At 43.0% G+C, this 18,483-nt stretch overlaps 1 protein-coding gene across 1 annotated transcript in view; it reads left to right on the top strand.

Moving 5' to 3' along the window:
- The window catches only part of LOC141258819 (cytochrome P450 2C5-like), a 68,540-nt gene extending 50,531 nt beyond the window's left edge, over positions 1-18,009 (top strand). The window contains exons 7-10 of the mRNA XM_073673976.1: positions 527-668; positions 8,513-8,697; positions 8,843-8,984; positions 17,351-18,009. Of these exons, the coding sequence (XP_073530077.1) occupies positions 527-668; positions 8,513-8,697; positions 8,843-8,984; positions 17,351-17,529 (648 nt within the window). The 3' untranslated portion in view covers positions 17,530-18,009. The remainder of the gene's footprint in view (positions 1-526; positions 669-8,512; positions 8,698-8,842; positions 8,985-17,350) is intronic.
- The last annotated feature ends 474 nt before the right edge of the window (positions 18,010-18,483 follow it).

Genomic DNA, 18,483 nt, shown 5'->3' with positions numbered 1-18,483 from the left:
TATGTTTTAGGTTTTGCTTCATTTCATCTAGCTTTGTTTGCTACAAAGTATTTAAAAGCTCACAGAAGATTGTGTTGATTGAATACAATTCTGTCCACTTTTGTAAGCTGTTATTTGTTTAGTCTGTATGGGACTTAACTTTCTGGATCTAAGCAATATTTTCATTTACTGTCAATAGAAAAAAAATTAAAAGCTTCTCTATAGTCTTTTTAGGATCAAAGACTGTCTCTCGCTCCATTCTGTACTTTCTGTTCCCCTTTGCTGCTCAGTGTTTGAGGAAACAATCTGACACACTGAAACTGTATCCCCATCCTGTTTTCTATTGATAGGGAGTCAGCAGTAAATTGGTGAATGCAAACTGCTGGTTGAGGGGTACAAACAATGCCACTTCCCATTCTATATGTTACAAAGTTATTATAATGTTATTACTAAGTATTGTGCAGCAGATCATCTTAAGCTTTACGTTGGATAATTCAACTCATAAATTAATATAATTGTCCAAACTGTATATTTATATCTTACCTAGGTTAAGCCAGAATCTACTTTATACTTCCACAATAAAAATTTGGGCAAACTGGTGAGCAATCTATTTGCTGCTGGAATGGAGACCACCTCAACCACTCTGCGATGGGGCCTTTTGTTAATGATGAAATATCCTGAAATCCAAAGTAAGTAATGAACATCCATTTATGACTGACCCATGAACCAAAACAGATATGAACATAGATTTCTGCACTGCATCAATGTAGTAATTTATGGTACCGCAATGGGCACTAAATGTACCTCAGTTTATTAATTTCATTATATTGCCTGAATGCAATTGTAAGAATCATATATGTGTCATGAAGAGGATACTGGCATTTCCCCTGGTGATCAAGCATGTAACCCAGAGGTATCTGTGGAGTGATGCCACTGGAGCCTTTCACCTCATGATACGAAAGTGAATGGTGCCAAAATATGATTTTATATAATATGATATAAATGTTACAAATCATACCATGATTACAGTATGTGTCATATATTTGTAGGATACTAGTAGTGAATTTAAATATTTCAGAAATGAAAGTAAAATTGGTGGAGTTGCCAGGCTTTCAATGATGCTTTATTGTAGGTCTAGTTAAAGGGTATTTTTTACCTCTCTTCTTTGCATGACATATCCTGAAAAGAGAGGAATGAGATGACCAGCTTTGAAAACAGAAACATGCAAACAAAAACAAAATAAAACAAGATTTTCTGCTATTACCTTGGGATAGGTTGATGCTAGAGATGATCAAATTGATTCTCCTAAAATTGACTTTGAGACAAATTTCTTGATATTTGTAGGTACTCACAGTTTGAAATTCGATTCTCACTTATTGGCCAAAATAAAATGCTCTGTACCATATTACACACTGCTGAAGAGTAACATATATGACATGATGGACCAAATGTTTTATCTGATGGTGCATCAAGTTCGTGCATCAGCAGATAAAACATCAGCAAATGGGTGGTGGAAGAGGTGAATATTCATTTTGCATTGACATATGTCTGGCTAGCTGGCATACGACTAAAGATTTTCTGTGGCTTACAGCAAGACAAGGGGCAACGTACGGCAATTAAAGTTACATATCCTGAACTGGCTGCCCAAGCCCCATTACAGGATACTATTTGTATGGTAGGCAAAAATGACCTGACAAATTCCCTTTAAGAGAAACTTGTGTGCAAAGTGAGAATAGAATTCTAGTTTCTGATTATGCCTTTATCTGTACTCAAGGGTAGACAATAAAATAGTGCATTCCGGCAATTATAACTTGCTGTCAGCAAAAGGGAGCATGAATAAACATGACAAGTAGGGATGAGTGAACCCGAACTGGAAAGTTCTGGGTTCGTACCAGACTTCTGGTGTCCGGTACTGGACCCTGAACACTGACTTCTTACTGTATGTCCAGTTTCCTGTTTGTGTCTGGAAGTCTAATAAAGCTTGTTGAAAGGCCGCAGCACAACCACATAAACCCCATAAACTATTACCCCTCTTGCCACGACACGAGGGCAAGCGGGAAGAGCTGAGGCTAAGCATCAGAATTGGAGCATCTAATGGATGTGCCATTTCTTGGGTGACTGATGGTTGGTTTTATTAGCCTGGGAGGGGGGGCAATATCTCTGACCCCTACCCAGCCTATTAAGAACAGCCCACATTTGTCTGTTCAACCTTAGCTGGTAATTAAAAGAAGGGGTCCCTCTCATCTTTTTTTTAATAACCAGTAACAGCTAAACAGACAGCTCTGAACTAGAATTAATAGGCTGGGAACCTTTATGGATAATGGCTCCTTCCCAGAATAATAACACCAGCCCCCAGCTGTCTGCTTTTTTTTTACTAATGTGATTTAACTCTGGGAGAGTTTTAATGAATGCATGGATATTTACACATGACATTGATAAGAATAGTCTACATTGACTTCCATTGATTTCGGGCTGTGTGTTGTCTATCCTCACGCTATTCTATTGATTCTATCCAGCCAGTTGGGCAAGCTAATTAACTCAATGTTTACTGAATGATATAAGGGATTTAAGTCATTTTTGTATCCAAATTTGTTTGCAGGGAAATTGTCCTGCTCTTACCTTAATTTTGCTTCCTTTTGCAGCCCCATAGCCCTTACTACAACCATTTTACATCACCAAAGTTTAGGTCCCAATTGACTTCAATTGTGTTTGGGTTCAGGGTCAAGCTGGACCAAAACCAAACTTTTAACTCAAGTTTAGCTGAACCCAAACTTCCACGGGTTCATTCATCACTAATGACAAGTTTTAAAGGGTTATTCTTCTCCCTCCCTGAAAAAAGTTCTCTCCAAAAGATAGTACTTGCTGATTGCTGGGTGTCTGACCCCCAGGAACCCCAGTGACCCTAAGATTGGGATTCCAGGACATTGAGCACAGGGGTCTGCAGCCCCATTCTGAATAAAGTGGATGTACAGTGAAGGAAATAATTATTTGATCCCTTGCTCTTTTTGTAAGTTTGCCCAATGACAAAGACATGAACAGTCTATAATTTTAAGGGTAGGTTAATTTTAACATTGAGAGATAGAATATCCAAAATAAAATCAAGAAAATCACATTGTATAAATTAGATACATTTATTTGCACTTTGCAGTGAGAAATAAGTATTTGATCTCTCTGGCAAACAACACTTAATACTTGGTGGCAAAACCCTTGTTGGCAAGCACAGCAGTCAGACTTTTTTGTAGTTGATGATGAGGGTTGCGCACATGTCAGGAGGAATTTTGGTTCTCTCCTCTTTGCAGATCATTTCTAAATCATTAAGATTTTGAGGCTTTCGCTTGGCAACTCGAAGCTTCAACTCCCTCCATAAGTTTTCTATGGGGCTAAGGTCTGGAGACTGGCTAGGCTACTCCATGACCTTAATGTTCTTCTTTTTAAGCCACTCCTTTGTTGCCTTGGCTGTATATTTTGGGTCATTGTCTTGCTGGAAGACCGAGTCATGACCCATTTTTAACATCCTAGCGGAGGGAAGGAGGTTGTCACTCAGGATTTTACGGTACATGGCTCCATCCATTCTCCCATTGATGCGGTGAAGTAGTCCTGTGCCCTTACCAGAGAAATGCCCCTAAAACATAATGTTTCCACCTCAATGCTTGACAGTAGGGGCAGTGTTCTTTGTGTCATAGGCAGCATTTCTGTTCCTCCAAACAAGGCGAGTTGAGTTAATGCCAAATAGCTCAATTTTTGTCTCATCTGACCACAGCACATTCTCTCAATAACTCATGGAATCATCCAGGTGTTCATTTGCAAGCTTCCAATGAGCCTGCACATGTTCTTTCTTGAGCAGGGGGACCTTGCAGGCACAGCAGGTTTTTAAACCTTTAAGGCATAATGTGTTACTAATGGATTTCTTGGTGACTGCGGTCCCAGCTGCCTTGAGATCATTAACAAGTTCCCCCCGTGTAGTTTTAGGTTGATCTTTCACCTTCCTCATGATCAAGGATACCCCACGAGGTGAGATTTTGTATCGTGCCCCAGATCGATGTCGATTGACAGTCATTTTGTATTTCTTCCATTTTCTTACTATTGCACCAACAGTTGTCTCTTCTCACCCAGCGTCTTACTTATGGCTTTGTAGCCCATTCCAGCTTTGTGCAAGTCTGTAATCTTGTCCCTGACATCCTTAGAAAGCTCTTTGGTCTTGCCCATGTTGTAGAGGTTAGAGTCTGACTGATTAATTGAGTCTGTGGACAGGAGTCTTTTATACAGGTGACTATATAAGACAGCTGTCTTTAATGCAGGTAACGCATTGATTAGGAGCGACTAACTGGTCTGTAGGAGCCAGAACTCATGATTTGTAGGGCAAAATTAAAAAAAAATGATCTAATTTATACAATGTGATTTTCTTGATTTTTTTTGGATATTCTATCTCTCAATGTTGAAATTAACCTACCTTTCAAATTACAGACTGTTCATGTATTTGTCAGTGGGCAAACTTACAAAAACAGCAAGGGATCAAAAAATTATTTCCCTCACTGTATGTATGGTTGGCCTGTGCTCCATTTATTGTCTATGGGAATGCTGAATATATTGCTTAGCTTACATTATGTGCACAATTATTAGGTAATTTGTATGTGGCGCCCCTGAGGGTTCAGTCGCCACGGGGGTACTGCACCTCATCCTGAGGTGTGGTATCTCCTCTTCCAGGTAAGGATGGAGCATCTCTCAGGACCCTACTTCACCACTCAACACTACACCACTCCTGTCCTGTAGGGGGCCTAAATGCACCAGGGTGCTGTCCCGGGCCGGGATAGAGGAGATGGGGGGAACCAAAGATAGGGGGAACCATGTAGTGGGTGAGGGTGGAGGACACACTTTTAGGAAACACATATTGATTCATATTTAATCTACAGCCATCTTAGGTTCAAGGTCTTTGATTGTGGTTTTCTGCCAGGGTCCAGCAAGATTCTGCAGCTGACTAAAGATACACGGTCCTCGTACTCTGGCCTTGAGACGAGGAGCGGGTGAGAGTTAACCACTGTCTCTACCCGGTCAAGGTCCTGACCTAAGAAGGCTTAGAAGGGGAGCAGAGGAGACAAGCTCCACAGGCAAAAGGATCCCAGGGGGATACAGACGGAGCGGAGACGCCACCTGTATTCTTTACTCTGGCCTAGTCAGAGGGATTCCTGCTGCAAGAGGGGTGACCGGCCCCCGATATCTGACTTTGCTACTTCACCATTACTTCTCACACTGCCCTGAGGCCTGCTCTGCCTGTGGGGAGCTGTTCCATCTCAGCTGCCCATAACACCAGCCTCAGTGGACTGTTGCAGCGCTGGTGTCCACAGGTGGCGTAGTCGAAATACCACTCATCCTAAAAGAAGCCCAATATTTTGATGTGACAGCCCTGGGCACGGAACGAGTCCAGGCCATGACTGCATCCCCGTGACCCCTACACTGACCCGGCTCCGAGTAACCCCATTTCCCAGGAAGGGCGAGGCGTCACATGTATTTTTGTAAAATAAATAAAATTACAAATTTTCTAATAAATGTGGTTTTAGTTTTAAAAAAACACATGGACCACAAAAAAATGTACCATCATGAAAAAACAAACCATCCCACAGTTCTATAAACAGAAAAATAAAGGCTTTTATTTTTCTGGTGCTCAGGAAAGACATATTGGAGCTAGAAAGGGTACAAAGGAGGGCGACTAAGGTAATAAAAGGAATGGAGGGACTAGAATACCCAGAGAGGTTGTCAAAATTAGGCCTATTTACGTTAGAAAAGAGAAGGCTTAGGGGAGACCTCATAAACATGTATAAATACATCAGGGGGCAGTACAGAGATCTCTCCCATGACCTGTTTATACCAAGGATGGTGACAAAGACGAGGGGGCACACTATGCGTCTGGAGGAAAGGAGGTTCCTGCACCAGCATAGAAGGGGATTCTTTACGGTCAGAGCCGTGAGACTCTGGAACTCTCTGGGAGAGGAAGTGGTGATGTCCAACTCACTTAAAGAGTTCAAGAGAGGCCTGGACGCCTTTCTTGAGAACAATAAAATTACATCTTATGCTTAGTTAATTAATCCAGGGATTTAATCTTACTGCCAGATTGGTGTCGGGAAGTGAATTTTTCCTCAGTGATGTAAATTGGCCTATACCTCATGGTTTTTTGTTGCCTTCCCCTGGATCAACGCTGCGGAATAGCTGCAGTGCACAAGAAATAGGCTGAACTGGATGGACGCTTGTCTTTTTTCGGCCTTATAAACTATGTAACTATGTAACTATGTAATCACAGAATAGCTACTTTTTTGTTCATTTCTGATAGCAAAAAGAGGAAAAAAATGAACAAAAAGTATTATCTGCCAAAAAGTTTCCAAAAAAGGACCCCAAAATGGTGCCAATGGAAAATACTCATTTCACAATAAAGCACTCGGATACATCAACAAAAAATAAAGCAAATTATGGCTCCTGGAATGTGACAATAGAAAACTAAAACAAAGTTTACCATTAAATTCCATCTGTTTCATAAGAGGTTTTCATGGCACACTGTAAACCTTGTAATTTCATTACAAAGAAACTAATCCTAATAACAAAAAAATTATAATGTAGTATAGTTCTTATTTTAAGCTATGTCGCTAACCCCATGTGCAGGGCATTGCAGTAGCTTAGGTATCCATGGCTTCAACCACTAACAGCTAACTGTCATGATATGATTGATTGTAACCAGTAGCGTACCACCAATAGCGGCAAGCCACGCCATTGATATGGAGACCATGAGCCAAGGGGGCCTGGTGTCAGCACCTGCACCGGGCCCCCTCTCCGCCCGTCAGCTCCTGCACTTCAACCGTCAGAGCCCACACCACCCGCCCGCACAAAATGATGGGAGTGGAAGCATCTACTGACGCTCCCTCCTCTATCATCATTGCTCGTGCTGACGGCCGGAGGGGGCTCCGGCTGTTAGCGCGAGCAATAATGATGGAGGAGGAAGCATCAGCAAATGTTTCCACTCCCTTCATTCTGCCTCGGCATCTGTGTGCACGATGACGTCATTACAGCGCGCCCACTATTCTGAGATGTGCAGCGCTTCACACCACACGCTCAGAAGACTGGAGCAACGGGTGGAATGAGGAAAGGTGAATATTGTATTTTTTTTTTAAATCAGTGACTGGTAGCCATATAGAGTAAGGAGGATCATGGGGAGTGCATTATATTGTATGGAGGACGATAGGGAGTGCATTATATTGTATAAATGACAATGGGAAGTACATTATATTGTATGGGGAAATCCTGAGGGTGCATTATATTGTATGGAGGACCATGGGGGTCCATTATACTGTATGGGGAAATCCTGGGGGTGCATTATACTTTATGGAGGACCATGAGTGGTGAATTATATTGTATGAGAACCATGGGAAGTGCATTATATTGTATGGAGAACCATGGGGAGTGCATTTTATTGTATGAAGGACCATGGCGGGTGCATTATACTGTATTGAGGACCAGGTGGGATACTTTATAATGTATGGAGTACCATGAGGAGTGAATTATATTCTATGGAGGACCATTGGGAGTGCATTATACTATATGGAGGATTGAGGGGTGCTTTATACTATGTGGAAGGCTATGTGGGGCCATTATAATATTTGGAGGGCTATGTGTGGGGCCAGTATTCTGTATGCAAACAATTCTACAATGTGGAGGTTTGTGTGGGGTCCATCATACTGTGTAAAGGTCATAAAACTTTTTTTCAGGGTTAGTGCAGGCCATTATACAGTGTTGGGCCATTATACTGCATGGAGGGCTGCGTGTGGGCCATTTTATTGTATGGAGGGCTAGTTCAGGCCATTGGACAGTGTGGAGAACTTTTGGGCCATTATACTGTATGTAGGCCCATTATACTGCATGGAGGCCTGTGGGGGTCAAGTTTGGGGGATTATACTTTGTTGAGGTCACCATACTTTGCCTTGGGAGTTGAAGTGGGGTACAGTAGGGTCATTATACTGTGCATGTGGAGGAATTCACCATGGGGGTATCATACTGTGTTTGGGGAGCACTTTTGTTGGCATCATATTTTATAGAGACAATGAAAGAGGAATCTATGACTTCAGCAGGAGGAAAATTACAATGTAAAGGCTGGCAAGCTGTGAAATTTGCTCTTCTGTAACCTCCAACTATTTATTTATTTTTTTGTTGTGGAGGGGCGGTTATTAGAACTTCTGTGATTTCTGTGTTCGCCCCTAGTTGTAACCATGGATTCCTAAGCTACTGTAATTCCCTGCACAAGGGGCAAGTGACACAGCTAATCAGGAGAACTATACTACATTTCTTATTGGGGGGGTATTTGCTAATATTATTATTATACCTACTACATATTGGAATAAAATCTCGGACATGGGAATACCGCTTTAACGAAAGTGTAATGTGACAAAATAAGAAAATGGTTTTACAGGTCGAAAATATATTGAATTTGTACTTTATTTTATTTATTTTCAAATTTGCATTATAACTCATTATACATACCATTTTTACCTTTTAGAAAAAGTGCAAAATGAAATTGAAAATATTATAGGATCTGCTGAACCACAAATAGAACATAGGAAGGAAATGCCATATACTGATGCAGTCATTCATGAAATTCAAAGATTTGGGGACATCATACCAGGAAGCCTCCCACATGCCACAACTATGGACATCACATTCAGGGGCTATCATCTTCCAAAGGTGAGGAGACTTCTTTTATAACTGGAGTCTGGACATTATGTGTGTGTGTTTCCCATTAAATGTTTTAATAACTTCTGTATATTTATAATATTTTGGTTATATTGTATATTTTTATGGTAATTTATATTATCTTTTGTTTCCCCAGGGCACAACTGTCATTCCATTACTTCACTCTGCTCTTAAAGATAAAGCTTATTTTGAGAAGCCAGAAGAGTTTTATCCTGGGCACTTTCTTGACTCAGAAGGAAAGTTTAAGAAGAACGAAGCCTTCATTCCCTTCTCACTAGGTAGATTTTTTATATATTTTACTCACTTACACTGTGCAATTAATTCCGCATCACTATACAGACATTATCGGCACTGTCCCCATTGGGTTTCACAATCTACATTCCCTATCAGTATGTCTTTTGAGTGTGGGAGGAAAACGGAGAACCCATGCAAACATGTGGAGTAGTGTTGAGCCACCCCCGTAGTGTTCGGGTTCGGTTTGGTTCGTCGAACATCGGGATGTTCGTGGAACACTGTCGAACACCGTCGAACACTGTTAAAACCAATGGCAGGCAAACAAAAACACATAGAAAACACCTTCAATGGTGTCCAAAAGCTGACAAACTGCTCAGAAAACACTCTCTTTAAAAAAGCCGGCCGGCAATTCAGTACCCGACAATTTAGCACAGAAAGAATAGAGCATCACACATGGATTAGATAGATAGAAAAATGTCGGTCACATATATAATAAGTACAGTGATAGTGTTGATTACTGTACTTGTCATTTAGTGTTAAAATAAAGGATTTATTAAAAAAAAAATTGGCATTGGGTTCCCCGTAAATTTAATCTCTAGCAGAGGTTAAGCAGACGGATGGGGCAGATGTTTGAAGCCTGGGAAGAGGGTAGTACCCACAGAGCTTCCCAGGCTACTAATATCAGCCCCCAGCTGAATACCTAGCCTTTACTAGCAATTAAAATGGGGGACCCAACAAAAAAATGACACAGGGTCCCCCCTATTTTAATAGCTAGCAAAGGCTAGGCAGACAGCTGGGGCTGATATTAATAGCCCAGGAAGGGTGCCATGAATATTGGCCACCTCCCAGGCTAGAAACACCTGCCGTCAGCCGCCCCAGAAATGGCGCATCCATAGGATGCACCAATTCTGGCACTTAGCCTCGCTCTTCCCACTGCCCTGCAGCGGTGGCAGTGGGGTAATAGGACTGGGGTTGATGACAGCTTATAATGCCAGCTGACATCAAGCCCAGGTTAGTAATGGAGAGGCGTCTATAAGATACCCCCATTACTAACCCCATAGTCAAAGTTAAAAATTAACACAAACACCCAGAATAAAGTACTTTAATTTAAATAAAAACACAATTCTTTAATGTTCTAAATTAAACCATACTTACCATCACGCCCATTCCAGCTGAAGCCAACGATCTCCTGCAATAAAAGTAAAATAATAAACAAATCTCATCCTTACCTTTCCATGGTTCCCAGGACGGCTTCAGCTCTGCTACATTCACATGACAGGCTGGATCGCAGCCGAAAGCTGCCATCCAGCCTGCCATGCCACAGACACTGAGAAGCGCAGGCATGCTTGCGCTCCTCAGTGTTTGGCTGTGACGGCATCTAGATGAGCCGAGTTCATGTCCAATGAACTCAGCTCACCTCATGCAAGCCACTGGCAGCGTGGGAGGATTCTCCTGCGCTTGGGGTCAGCGTGAGAGAATTCTCCTGCGCTCACGGCAAGCGCAGGAGAATTGTCCCACGCTGTCACTGACGTGCATGAGGTGATCTGAGTTTATTGGACATGAACTCGGCTCATCTGAATGCCGTCACAGCCAGACACTGAGGAGCGCAAGCATGCCTGCGCTTCTCAGTGTCTGCGGCATGGCAAGCTGGATTGCAGCTTTCTGCTGCGATGCTGCCTGTCATTTGAATGTAGCAGAGCTGGAGCCATCCTGGGAACCATGGAAAGGTAAGGATGAGGTTGTTTTATTATTTTACTTTTATTGCAGAATTCATTGGCTTCAGCTGGAATGGGTGTGATGGTAAGTATGGTTTAATTTAGAACATTGAAGAATTGTGTGTCTATTTCAATTAAAGGACTTTATTCTGGGTATTGTGTTTTTTTAAATACTTTACTAGAAATTCATGATGGTCATGTCTAATATTGGCGTGACCCCATGAATTTCGGGGTTAGGGCAAGCTAATAATACCAAGCTGGCCCTAACCCCTTTATTACCCAGTGAGCTACCGCACCAGGGCCCTGGATGAGTTGGGTACAGCGCCAGAAGATGGCGCTTCGATGAACGCGCCATTTTCTGGGGTGGTTGAGGACTGTAATTTGCAGCGGGGGGGGGGGGGGGGCAGAAAGCTTGGGCCTCCCTACACTGCGGATTCCATTTTTTTTAATTATTTCATGAAATTCATGAGATAATTAAAAAAAAAATACATGGGGCTTCGCCCTATTTTGGTGTCCAGCCAGGAACAGCACGCAGGAACGGGCTGCCCCCAACCCACAGATGCCTATTTGTACCTGGCTGGAAACAAAAATACAGGGAAGCCCTTTTTTAAATTATTTCATGAATTTCATGAAATAATGTAAAAAAAAAAAAACGTGGGGCTTTGTCCTACTTTTGTGTCCAGTCAGGTACAACTAAGCAGCTGGGCGCTGGAGTCCGCAGCGCAGGGAGGCCCAAGCTTTCTGCCCCTCCCCCCCGCTGCAAATTGCAGTCCGCAGCCACCCCAGAAAATGGCGCGTTCATAGAAGCGCCATCTACTGGCGCTGTACCCAACTCATCCAGGGCCCTGGTGCGGTGGCTTACTGGGTAATAAAGGAGTTAGGGCCAGCTTGGTATTATCAGCTGGCCCTAAGCCCGAAATTCATGGGGTCACGCCAATATTAGACATGACCGCCATGAATTTGTAGAAAAGTATTTAAAAAAAACACAATACCCAGAATAAAGTCCTTTAATTGAAATAGACACACAATTCTTTAATGTTCTAAATTAAACCATACTTACCATCATGCCCATTCCAGCTGAAGCCAATGTCTTCTGCAATGAAAGTAAAATAATAAACCAACCTCATCCTTACCTTTCCATGGTTTCCAGGACAGCTTCATCTCTGCTACATTGACATGACAGGCTGGATCGCAGCAGAAAGCTGCCATCCAGCTTGCAATGCCGCAGACACTGAGAGGCGCAGGCATACTTGGGCTCCTTAGTGTCTCGATGTTGCGGCATCCAGATGAGCCGAGTTCATGTCCAATTAACTCAGCTCACCTCATGCATGTCACTGACAGCTTGGGAAAATTCTCCTGCGCTTGCCGTGAGAGTGAGAGAATTCTCCTGCACTCACTTCAAGCGCAGGACAATTTTCCCACGCTGTCAGTGACGTGCATGAGGTGAGCTGAGTTCATTGGACATGTCCAATGAACTCAACTCACCTCATGGACGTCACTGACAGCGTGGGAAAATTCTCATGCGCTTGCGGTGAGCGTGAAATTATTCACCTGCGCTCACGGCAAGCGCAGGAGAATTCTCCCACGCTGTCAGTGATGTGCATGAGGTGATCTGAGTTCATTGGACATGAACTCGGCTCATCTGGATGCCGTCACAGCCAAACACTGAGGAGCACAAGTATGCCTGCGCTTCTCAGTGTCTGAGGCATGGCAGGCTGGATATCAGCTTTCTGCTGCGATCCAGTTTGTCATGTGAATGTATCAGAGCTGGAGCCGTCCTGGGAACCATGGAAAGGTAAGGATGAGGTTGGTTTATTATTTTACTTTTATTGCAGGAGATCGTTGGCTTCAGCTGAAATGGGCGTGATGGTAAGTATGGTTTAATTTAGAACATTAAAGAATTGTGTGTTTATTTCAATTAAAGGAATTTATTCTGGGTGTTTGTGGGTTTTTTTAACTTTGACTATGGGGTTAGTAATGGGGGTGTCTTATAGACTGCTCTCCATTACTAACCGGGGCTTGATGTCAGCTGGCATTATAAGCTGAAATCAACCCAAGCCCAATTACCTCACTGCCACCGCTACAGGGAAGTGGGAAGAGCGAGGCTAAGTGCCAGAATTGGCGCATCCTATGGATGCGCCATTTCTGGGGTGGCTGACCGCTGGTGTTTCTAGCCTGGGAGGGGGCCAATATTCATGGCACCCTTCCTGGGCTATTAATATCAGCCCCCAGCTGTCTGCCTAGCCTTTGCTAGCTATTTAAATAGGCGGGACCGCACATCATTTTTTTTTGGGTCCCCTTTTTTATTGCTAGTAAAGGCTAGGTATTCAGTTGGGGGCTGATATCAGTAGCCTGGGAAGCTCTGTGGGTATTACCCCCTTCCCAGGCTTCAAACATCTGCCCCAGCCATCTGCTTAACCTCCGCTAGAAACTGAAATTCCGGTGAACCCCATGACAATTTTTTTATTAATAAATCCTTTATTTTAACACTAAATGACAAGTACAGTAATCAACACTATCACTGTACTTATTATATATGTGACTGACATGTTTCTATCTATCTAATCTATGTGTGATGCTCTATTCTTTCCGTTCTAAATTGTCGGGTACTGATGCTGAATTGCCGGCCGGCTTTTATAAAGAGACAGTGCATGAAAACACTATTATTTATTTTAATAAATCCTTTAACACAAAATGACAAGTACAGTAACCAACACTGTCACTCTACTTTTTATATATGTGACTGACATGTTTCTATCTATCTAATCTATGTGTGATGCTCTATTCTTTCTGTTCTAAATTGTCAGGTACCGGTGTATGCCGCTGCTGAATTGCCGGCTTTTCGTGTTTCACTGTGAGCACTGTTCCCATCGATTTGGGCTACCACTGTAATGCCACAACCACCATGGCTGTGGCATTACAGTGAGTGGTAGACAATCCCTGCATGATGTGAAAAAATCCAGTTACGCTTTTGGTGCACGAACAGTTATCGAACATAACCTCGAATAGCTGAATATTTTGCAAATCGTTTGCGTTCGTCGAACGACTCGAACACCGCCAAAAACAGATCAAATTTGAGATTCGCGAACAGTTCTAGTCGAACACCGCTCATCTCTAATGTGTAGAACATACAAACTCCTTGCAGATGTTATCCTTTGTGGGATTTAAACACAGGACCACAGCACTGCAAAGCAACAGTGCTAACCACTGGGCCACCATGCTGCCCACCTCTTTCTTTCACTCCTGTAATGCTAAATGTAATGCTAGTCACCACGCACGGACAAGCCATTAGGCAGAGTAGTCAAACGTTCCAAGGTCAGATACCAAGAGAGCATGTAGTAACAAAAGGGAAAAGACAAAGGCAAAGTCAAGTCACAGTCCAAGGTCAGAATAGCAGGAGAATAGCAGATCAAAGCAAAGGGGTTGAGAAAATGGATGATCAGCACTACGTTCAAAGTCAGGCTATAATAGAACAATGAACAGGGCACAGAGATACCAGCCAAACCGCATCACCGAGAGAAGGCTATGACTGGCAGAGATATGGGGCTGAGAGCTCAGCTAAGTAGCAAAATAATTATTCGAGGCAGGGAGAACTTCCAAGAAGCTGTGCACCTACCAGTCTCTGATTGGACGGCTGAGCTGTCATTCATGGTTTCAACAGCTCAGCACGCCTCTGCACCCTATTGGATGACAGAGATGTCACTCACTGTACCCACGACACACTGAGGGGAGGAATCATGACAATTCCCTTTTAATGGAATCATGCGCTGATATACAGTAAAGTGAACTGTATAAACTGGGCTACAAATTTTGTCTTGGTTTAAATATAATTTTGCACGCTAACCCTGTCCTGCATTTCTGATTGACAACTTTATGTTAGTCCTGTGATCACAGCAGCATCAGCGGTTTTAATCATTAGTCTCTAAAATATGAGAATGACAGTGAGGAACAAGTGTAATGTGAGCTCATTGTCTTTGAGATGGGGACCCTGATCAGACTGAAGCTATTTATTTTAGCACCTATCAAATGGCTGAGCTTTTAAAGTGTACCTCTAGTTTCAAACAAAAAAAATCATTTTAGTACAGGATTTTGCAATGTAATCATTTTTCTAAATTACTTTTTTTGTACGGTGTTTTTTCCCATAACTTGGGATGCCTGATGTCTGCTCTGTGGCGCAGCACTAAATCAAGCAGCGTCTTACTCTTTCTCCTAGGCTGCAATCTTCATTGCTGGAGCGAGTGGCATAGGACCTTACAGCGCTCACTGCCACACTGAAGATGGTAGCAAAAATTGATCAGCCAGACTCTACCTAGTTTAATATTACCTGCAGCTCAGAGTTCAGATGATTTGGGTTAATAGCAAAACTCCTCCAAGAATCACTTGGAAAAACTGTAAAAGTGCCACGTCATGCAATATAATTATTTTATCTTTTAAAAGTGGTGGTTTGCTTTAAGGGCTAGTTCACATGAGCCGAGTGCTGTCCATGGTTTTATTAGAGAGCACTTGGACCAATGTTATACTATGGGGCTGTGCAGATCTGAGTTTTTTTCTCATGACAAGTTAGCTTGCTGCAAGTGGCTCCGGAATTCAAATCACGTGCACCCATACAAGTCTATGGGTGCATGTGAAACATCAGATTGCACTTGTATGTCATTGAAGTGCAGTCCGACATCCATATATATATATATATACTGATCAAAAAAATAAAGGGAACACTCAAATAACACATCCTATATCTGAATGAATGAAATATTCTCATTGAAAACTTTGTTCTGTACGAAGTTGAAAGTGCTGACAACAAAATCACACAAAAATCATCAATGGAAATCAAATTTATTAACCAATGGAGGCCTGGATTTGGAGTCACCCCCAAAATTAAAGTGGAAAAACACACTACAAGCTGATCCAACTTTGATGTAATGTCCTTAAAACAAGTGAAAATGAGGCTCAGTATTGTGTGTGGACTCCATGTGACTGTATGACCTCCCTACAACGCCTGGGCATGCTCCTGATGAGGTTGCGGATGGTCTCCTGTGGGATCTCCTCCCATACCTGGACTAAAGCATCCGCCAAATCCTGGACAGTCTGTGGTTCAACGTGACGTTGGTGGATAGAGTGAGACATAATGTCCCAGATGTGCTCAATCGGATTCAGGTCTGAGGAACGGGCGGGCCAGTTTATAGCTTCAATGCCTTCATCTTGCAGGTAGTGCTGACACACTCCAGCCACATGAGGTCTGGCATTGTCCTGCATTAGGAGGAACCCAGGGCCAACCACACCAGCATATGGTCTCACAAGGGGTCTGAGGATCTCATCTTGGTACCTAATGGCAGTCAGGCTACCTCTGGAGAGCACATGGAGGGCTGGGCGGCCCTCCAAAGAAATGCCACCCCACACCATTACTGACCCACTGCCAAACCGGTCATGCTGAAGGATGTTGCAGGCAGCAGATCACTCTCCACAGCGTCTCCAGACTCTGTCACGTCTGTCACATGTGCTCAGTGTGAACCTGCTTTCATCTGTGAAGAGCACAGGGCGCCAGTGGGGACTTTGCAAATTCTGGTGTTCTGTGGCAAATGCCAAGCATCCTGCACGGTGCTGGGCTGTGAGCACAACCCCCATCTGTGGACATCGGGCCCTCAAACCACCCTCATGGAGTTGGTTTCTAACAGTTTGTGAAGACACATGCACATTTGTGGCCTGCTGGAGGTCATTTTGCAGGGCTGAGGCAGTGCTCCTCCTGTTCCTCCTTGCACAAAGGCGGAGGTAGCGGTCCTGCTGCTAGATTGTTGCCCTCCTACAGTTCCCTCAATGTCTCCTGGTGTACTGGCCTGTCTCCTGGTAGCACTTCCAGCATCTGAACACTACACTGACAGACACAGCAAACCTTCTTGCCACAGCACACATTGATGCGCCATCCTGGATGAGCTGCACTACCTGAGCAACTTCTGTGGGTTGTAGAGTCCGTCTCATGCTACCACAAGTGAGAAAGCACAACCAACATTCAAAAGTGACCAAAACATCAGCCAGAAAGCATTGGCACTGAGATGTGGTTTGTGGTCCCCACCTGCAGAACCACTCCTTTATTGAGTGTGTCTTGATAATTGCCAATAATTTCCATCTATTGTCTATTCCACTTGCACAACAGCATGTGAAAGTATATATATAATTATAATTATTCAAAAAGTTTTCTTTTCAGAGATCGAGGGTCTCAAGATTAGAGATTGATTTTCAAGCCACATCAATAATGTATTTCTGCCAAGCTGTTCCGTGCTCCGTGTGAACAGCTTCTTACCTGATGGCATCTTTGTCTTATCTATTGATTAGCCGGCTGCAGTGACATCATAGTTCCGCACATGTGACATTGCGCTAGGCTATCTATTTAAGAGCTGGCAATGCAGGCAGGTATGAAGAGGTCTAAAAATGTCTCCAGTCCGCTGCTCACAGATCACTGATGTGGCTGCTGAACTGCTCCCTGTTAATCAATGTGCACAATTTGTATCACTACAACGCATCTGCTCAGAATTAAAGGACATACAATTTTTTCCAAAATATTACTAACATCTTGATTTAAGGTTTTCTGGAAAAAACAAACAAAAAAACAAGTTCTTCTTGCTCTATAACATACATGATCAATATGGCTGATCACCGGAAATGTGTTTTTTTTTTTATTATTATTATTCTTTGTTATACAGGTAAAAGAAGTTGTGCTGGAGAGAACTTGGCAAAAATGGAGATCTTTCTGTTCTTCACAACTTTGCTGCAGAACTTCACATTCCAGGCTTCCCCTGGAGCAAAGCTAGACCTCGCCCCTGCATTGGGATTTACTAATGCTCCATTACCCCATGAAATCTGTGCAGTCCCTCGCAGATAAGACATAGCATGTATCTATAGGCAATTATAGGAGTCCTCCAAGTTGAAGACCTTTTCTATAACATATTAGGAATGAAGATGAGTAAGTGTAGAAGAAAATGCTTTGCTAATTGTTAAAGGACAATGGATCTTTAAATACTGATCAACATTTCAGCCTTTGCTGCCTTTCATATGAGGAGGATACAGCTGCGCACTAAGCAGTCATACTATGGCTGAATTTGCAATTAGGATTTGTCTTGTGAACAGTTAACTACAAAGCTAGAGGGGAAACTCAAATTCGTTAGATTTGCTTCATTTTGGGGAAATTTGATTCATGTCCAATGTATCGAATTTGAAATTTTAAAGACATTTGTTATATTCCGAAGATCTTGGCCGACCACGAAGCTTAATAAATGTAAGGTTTAAAAAATAGACATAATACTTGCTTTTCCACCAGTCCAACTCCATCTGGCACCAGTCACTCTTACGTGCTTCGGTTGCGGACTAGGCCTCATAACATCATGATGTCACAGGGTACTGAGCAGGCATGAGGCTGCATCATGACGTGCGTCATCACCTGATGTCATGACATTTTTTTTCCACTCGTTCCAGACTTTAAAGGGAACCTGTCAAGCATCTAAACTAATGATGTCCAAATAGCACTTTCTATAGTTATATCGCACCTGCTCATTTAGTCATAGGGGTGTGATTCATTTTCTGCTCAGTCACGGGCGTAGCCGCTCACTCAATTTGATTGATTTCCCTGATTGCGTCGATGTCACTTGAATCTCGCGCTTGCGCAGTTTAGCGCTTGAAGCCACGCTTGCGCAGTGTGTAGCCAGCCGCATTTGCGCAATGTGGCGTTTGGAGCCTCCCTGCTCAACAATGCACAAGTGCGGCTGGCTCCACACTGCGCAAGCACAGCCGGCTACACACTGCGCAAGCGTGGCTCCAAGCGCTAAAGTGACCCAGCGAG

This window comes from Phyllobates terribilis, unplaced genomic scaffold (genome assembly GCF_046119375.1).
Source record: "Phyllobates terribilis strain yellow unplaced genomic scaffold, ASM4611937v1 Scaffold_3__8_contigs__length_932513732, whole genome shotgun sequence".
NCBI classification, from domain to species: domain Eukaryota; kingdom Metazoa; phylum Chordata; class Amphibia; order Anura; family Dendrobatidae; genus Phyllobates; species Phyllobates terribilis.
Note: the sequence above shows the minus strand (reverse complement) of the source record. Positions and strands in the feature narration are given on the sequence as shown.